This window comes from Scyliorhinus torazame, chromosome 21 (genome assembly GCF_047496885.1).
Source record: "Scyliorhinus torazame isolate Kashiwa2021f chromosome 21, sScyTor2.1, whole genome shotgun sequence".
Taxonomy (NCBI): Eukaryota; Metazoa; Chordata; class Chondrichthyes; order Carcharhiniformes; family Scyliorhinidae; genus Scyliorhinus; species Scyliorhinus torazame.
The window spans coordinates 127,517,165-127,523,941 of NC_092727.1; the positions used below are offsets into that span (position 1 = coordinate 127,517,165).

At 45.1% G+C, this 6,777-nt stretch overlaps 1 protein-coding gene across 2 annotated transcripts; it reads right to left on the reverse strand.

The window, feature by feature from the left end:
• Positions 1–227: 227 nt before the first annotated feature.
• atp5mc1 (ATP synthase membrane subunit c locus 1) lies at positions 228–4,678 on the reverse strand. 2 transcript variants are annotated; one of them, XM_072487517.1, is made up of 5 exons: positions 4,565–4,678; positions 3,669–3,718; positions 3,100–3,174; positions 1,337–1,527; positions 228–548 (listed from the first exon to the last, which is right to left on the reverse strand). In XM_072487517.1, the coding sequence occupies exons 2-5, from the start codon at positions 3,708–3,710 to the stop codon at positions 434–436; spliced, it is 423 nt and encodes a 140-aa protein (XP_072343618.1). In that variant the 5' UTR covers positions 3,711–3,718; positions 4,565–4,678; the 3' UTR covers positions 228–433. The 2 variants fall into 2 exon arrangements, with proteins under 2 accessions (XP_072343618.1, XP_072343619.1); XM_072487518.1 differs by having other exon boundaries at positions 4,636–4,659.
• Between the last annotated feature and the right edge of the window lie 2,099 nt (positions 4,679–6,777).

A 6,777-nucleotide genomic window follows, 5' to 3' on the forward strand; every position in this document is an offset into this window, starting at 1 on the left:
TACAAGAAGTAGTTCCTCTTCATCTCAGTTCTAGTGGGCTAAATGGTCTCCTGTTCTTATGAAAGTAGAGGGATAAAAACTAGCAGTGAGTAGCAAGAGACACCAATCCCAATTTATTAATTCTTTTCTTCACCCAAGTCCACATTACTGTATCAAACCAATTATCTCCCCTCCAAATACCTCCCCCACCTCTTGGACTGGAATTTAATGAATGAAATACACAAATGTACTTGTTTGACCATTTTATTCAGACAGTGACTTCTGCAGGACTAAATCAAAGAGTTCTTATACAATTGGATTGAAAAAAATAATCCTATTTGAATACTTAAGTGGTGACAGAGAGGCCAAAGCCACACACTTCAATAATTTACTCTTCCCCAGCCATCTTATGGATTCTCCCACAGGAATTTACATGGCAAACAGGATCAGGAATTTACATGGCAAACAGGATCAGGAAGGCAACCATCAGACAGAAGAGACCCATAGCCTCAGAAAGGGCGAATCCCAGGATTGCGTACGAGAAAAGCTGCTGTTTCAGGGAAGGGTTCCTGCAAAAGAAATAAAAAATTAAAACCAATTTCACATTCTATGGCTACATTTACTTCAGAGCACATGGAGCCTGGGGGAGACAAACTAGGTCTGTTTTGGGAACTGCCAACTTATAAACACTCCCTAAACAGCATGGATAACCTTGGCACACCACAACATACTTGGTAAAGACAGGGCAATTCAATGCTTCCTCCACCATTCTAAGCACCCAGGCAGTGAGCGTGTCCAGGTCTGGTACAATTAGCTGCTCCAACTGTGTCCCAACATTGGGTTTCAGCCCAACTACTATGGTAGTTGTGACCTTTCACAGGGTGCCCTCACAACCAAAGGAACTTTAATCCCATCGATTTGGACGAGAGTAGGGCAACGATGCAAACAGTAAGCATGCATCCAGGGGCCTGTGAAGCACACTCAAGCCTGCAGACACCACCATCACAAGAGATGTATAGAATCAAACTCACAGAACGGACAGCCATTCGGCTCCTTTTACTAATGCTAGCTTTGAAAGAGCCTTGAAAGAGCATGTGCGCTTACTGACCCGGTCAAGTTCTTATGATCAGTTTTCACTTTGATAGGTGCTGAGTTTCAGATCGTGACAATGCAAGCAGTCTCATCACTAAATCTTTAATTTAAATCTATAACTTTTGTGATTCACACACTTGCTAGAGGGAATTGCTTTTAACCGATGCTATCAAAACATCATTATCCTAAAACACTCTTGGATCACCTCCATTGGGACAGAGCATAAACCTCAGCATAGACCAATCCAAGATTCGATGATCCATACCTGGCGTAGCCAATAATCAAGCTGCCGAATACAGTCCCAATACCAGCACCAGAGCCAGCTACTCCGACAGTAGCAGCACCAGCACCGATGAACTTAGCAGCAGTATCGATGTCCCTGGAGGTGACGCTGGTCTGGAGGTCCCGCCGTACAGTCTGCACCAGTGCATTTCCTGGTGCAGAGAGGAGCTGTGCCTAAACAAACGAGAGAGAAGGCATTTAAAGGACTTCCAAGACAAAGCCACTCCTTTCAGGTGGTCTACCATCTTGAGATAGGATTTGTTCCCAAATCTCACCAACTTGTTGTCGACTACAATCCAAAGATGCAGAATTTGTGTTTCTAGTTGAACTCGAGGGACTTTGTACCAAGGTATACCTATGCTAGGCAGGAGGATGGAGGGCAATGACTCATGCTGCAAAGGGCACACTGAGCAAAACTGGAACAATGAGTTAGGTGAAAAGATGGATTTCAATTAGAAAGTGTGCGGTCTCTATTTTGAACACAAGGATAGATTAGAGTATTTGTATTTCAACTATATTCATAGTGACAAGCCAGAAACACTGAAGGTCCAAAGTGACTTCAGAACCCAAGTACAGAGATTGCTAAAATATAGTCAAAAGACAAATGGAATGTTTCCTTCATAACCAGAAGGTCAAGGGGAAGGAAGCTTTAAAAAGCTGTTTGTACAGTGCAGATTCATTGTAATGTTTCTAGGGTTCCAAAGCTTGAAGTAGGAGAAATTGAATAAACTAGGCTCAAAGGCGGCGAGTTAAATTAGGTTTTATTTGGGGGGGGGGGGGGGGGGTTGAAATTAATTGATAGGAAAGAGAAACGGCAGAGTGCGTTTAGGACAAGGGGATACAATCTTAATGTCAGAGCTTGTTCACGGAGGTCAAGACCCATTTATTTACACAAAGGTGGCAAAGATGCACAACCTTCACCCACTAAAAGATGTCAGTTCAACTAATAATGTAAAATTAGAGATAGAGATTGTTGTCCATTTTTTAAAAAAAAATAACTTGAGTACCCAATTCATTTTTTCCAATTAAGGGGCAATTTAGTGTGGCCAATTGACCTACCCTACACATCTTTGGGTTGTGGAGGCTAAACTCACGCAAACACAGAAGTGCAAACTCCACAGACAGCAACCCAGAGCTGGGATCGAACCTGGGTCCTCGGCACAGTGAGGCAGCAATGCTAACCACTGTGCTGTCCTGTTGTCCCAAGTTAAAGGATATGGAGCCAAGTGGAGTGTGGCTATAGACCAGCTATAATCTCACTGAGGGGCTAAATGACGTTGTCTTGTTATTATGGAGGCACTGAAGCATCCCATGTCAGATTCTCATTGTCTGGGCTCATCTGGGGAAAGTATAGAGGGCTTGCCCCTGAAGCCATTTAATCATATTATGGCTGATCTGTACTGTAACTCTATATTTCTCTTTCTACCCCCCTCCTCACTGATATCCTTAAACAGCTAGAAAAAAAAATCAGTCAGTGTTAAATTTACATCTATAATTCAGAGCTTAAAAGTGGTCCATAATTGCAACAGGTAAAGGAGAGATTAAAAGACAGCCACTTTTGTCATCTCAGAGAAACCATTAATAGCAATTACTGATAGTTTGACACATTGCTGCTGCATTTGGCGATGGTCTTTACCCCACCAGTGGCTGTGGACTTGACCAGGTCACTGAGTGGCCAGGAACCATACAACACCGTGGACCCCACAATTCAGAAGCCACAGAAAATGATTTCAAACAAGCACTCACTTGTTCGTTTTGAATCTCTGGTCTGAAGACTGAGGCTGACATTGGCCGAAGGAATGTCTTCGAAGTGCTGCGAACCTAGAGGGAAAATGAAAAGTATTTCATAGACACCACTTCAAGCGTCATGCCACCCCACCAAACTGTTCATGCATGCCCCTCCTTGCTCCATCCAACAGCACTTGCCATGTCCAAATATGCACATTTTTTGAAAGAAACTAGTTAAGTCCACTACTAACAGATCCATCTTTTTAAATCCTCAAGAATACAGTGGACAGGAAATCTGTTCACTCATTGCAGGTTACCCAATTAATTTTTATTTAATAAAGTTTTAATCATCAGGCCTATCAAATCTCCACATATTACAAAACAAGAAACAGTCTGGAGTTGTTATCATTAATATTTAGATGATCTCTTAGTACATTCTCCCCTTAAATTTATATATAGAGCAATCACAAAGTAACAGTCAACAGAAGAATTGCAGGATAACTAGCTTAATTCCCTCAAACACAACAGAATAGCCCCAAATCAGAGCAAGGGACAAAGTCAGATAATCCTTCCTTTAAAACACTCACCACAGCAGGACAGGAGACAAACTTAGCACAAGCGTACATCATGATTATACCTTTTAGAGAGAAAAAAATTCCAGTTACACATAAGACTACAAATCTAATCAGCACAATACCTGGTTAGAACTGGTCACTGCAAAGCTTTAATTACAGAGATTAACCTGACAACTACTGGTACAATATTGAGGCCTTACAACCTGCAGACTGCGATCCAGGTACAAGCTGAGAGCTAGGAAAACATGCATTTTAACCCAGAGCCTAAAGGAGATGAACAGCTTCATGACTGGAGCTGATTAATGGAGCCTTGGTGCTCAAGCATCATGTCACTGAACATAATGACCCTTTCAGCAGCCTGGAGGTCAAGGCGTAACACTGAAGCTAATAAATGAAAGAAGCAGAAAGTGCAATGCAATCGCTGTAGAGCAATATTTAGGACATGGAGCAGCCAGAGTCAGTGCAAGTGGGGCTTCAGAGACCCTTGTAATTTTCTGCACTGTCTCAGAATCCATTGAACGAATTCTAATTGACAGACGTCAATGTCCTGAGAGTACATCCCGCATTTTAAAAATTGTATTCGAGGCAGGGGTGGATTTGGAGCCATTGCAATAAGCCCTTGTAGAAGCTTCAGCTCCAAATTATCACAGGCCAAGTCAAAATTCCACTGGGGCAAAGAAAATATTTAATGCAGAATAAAAACAGCAGAACAATTGCCCTATTCATCCACATTCAGTTATATTTGTAGAAGCCACGACAGGGAGGAAGGTCATGCGGGCAAAGGCCGCCACCGGCCTAGCGAGGGTGGAGCCGGGCTGATCCCCAACTCGAGCCCCAGGCTTCGGGGCCTAGTAAGGCGGCCGGGTGAAGCTGCGCCGACGCCGCATGGGGCGGGCTGCGGCCCTTACCCGCTCTAAGATTGCCACCGTCCTGCTCCCTCGCCTCAGCCGCTCTCCCAATGGCGGCGCCGCTCACTCACCTTCTCCTTTAAGTCACCTCCAGCCGCCCCGCCGCTGATTGGCCGCCGCCGACGGGGGTCCCGCCCACCACCTTCCGCTCCGCCGATTGGCCGCCGCCGCCGGAAGGCCCGCCACCCACCGCCGACTGGCCAGCCTTCCTGACGAGCATCGGGACCGACCAATGGCACAGCAACCAACGAGCAGTGGGGCGGGAGCCAAGAGGGAACCTCGCTGCGCGGAGTCCCTGGTGGCCAGGAGGAGGGAGTTGGCCGCAGTCAGCTGCAGTGTTCCCACCTCCTGGCTGCTTACTGCCAAGGTCATAGCAAACTGGGATAGATTGACTGAGGTGAATGGAGTTATTGTTATTTATAGGCTCTACGTTTTACAATCAAACATGTCAGATTGTCAGAGTAATTAGGAAGGATGACAAAGACTTGGAGAGGGTACAGAAATTTACCAGAATGATACTATGGGGATTTCTTAGAGGTTTGCTTAGATCTGGAATTCACCATCTGAGAGGGAGATGGGCTTGGTGGATAAGATTCAACAGGACCTACCAAAAGACAATTGCATCTACTTTATTTTTATATAAATTTAGAGTATCCAATTATTTCTTTTTCCAATTAAGGGACAATTTAGCATGGCCAATCCACCTACCCTGCACATCTTTGGGTTGTGGGGGTGAAACCCTCGCAGACATGGGGAGCATGTGCAAACTCCACACGGACAGTGACCCAGAGCCTGGATTTGAACCTGGGTCCCCAGTGCCGTAGGCAGCTGTGCTAACCACTGTGCCACATAGATCATAGAATTTACAGTGCAGAAGGAGGCCATTCGGCCCATCAAGTCTGCACTGGCTCTTTGAAAGAGCACCCTAACCAAGCCCACACCTCCACCCTATCCCCATAACCCAGTAACCCCACCCAACACTAAGGGCAATTTAGCATGGCCAATCCACCTAACCTGCACATCTTTGAACTGTGGGAGGAAACCGGAGCACTCGGAGGAAACCCACGCACACACGGGAGAACGTGCAGACTCAGAACAGACCTGCTGCCCCTGCACCTACTTGAAGGCAATAGATTTGCAGGGTGTAGGAAAAATGCTGGCGCCTCAGAGCAAAGTGGACAATTCTTTTGAGGAGCCAGTTCAATAAACTTAGAGCTATTTTACAGGATTGAATAACAGGATTGTTATTCCTCAGCTCCCATGATGATTTGGTTGGATAAAGTAGTGAGTTGCTCCACCTCACACCAAGAATATCCTCAGTCTGCATTGAATTAATGGACCTCAATGTGAGTTGGCGGATGGGAAGGGAAAAATCATTTGGGGATCGGGGCAGCTCTTGATCACCATCCAGTGATTCATTGATGTCAATGTTGGGTGAGGGTAGGATTTAAGCTCCCACAATCAAATTGCCTGTCAACATTCACTGTCTAGCGCTGAGGTCCCAGGTTCGATCCCGGCTCTGGGTCACTGTCCGTGTGGAGTTTGCACATTCTCCCCGTGTTTGCGTGGGTTTCGCCCCCACAACCCAAAGATGTGCAGGGTAGGTGGATTGGCCAGGCTAAATTCTCCTTAATTGGAAAAAATGAATTGGGTACACTAAATGTTTTAAATACACATTCATTGTCTAGGTTTAGAAGCAACTGGGAAGAGTAAACTTCTAGCACCCATGGAGATCAAAACAGCAGCAAGAAATAACCCTATAAAAGAAATAAATGAATAAAGAGGAAAACATGCCTACAAAATAAACCTGTTAATGACAATCAAGCATGATGTGTGAGGACTGTCAGCATTTGATGTCCAACGTGATATCATCATACCTAGAAATAGGGACCACAACAATAGAAAACACTTCATAAACACTTTTTAAAGATAAATTTAGAGTACCCAATTATTTTCTTTCCAATTAGAGGCAATTTAGTGTAGCCAGCCCACCTAACCTGCACATCTTTGGGTTGTGGGGGTAAAACTCACGCAGGCACAGGGAGAATGTGCAAACTCCACACGGACAGTGACCCAGAGACGGAATTTGAACCCAGGTCCTCAGCGTCATTGGCAGCAGTGCTAACCACTGCGCCACCTGTAGCCAGTTAAAATGGCTAACTCCCGATTAGAATGGCCAAACCCCGATTTAAAATGGCAAACGGAAGAGGCTG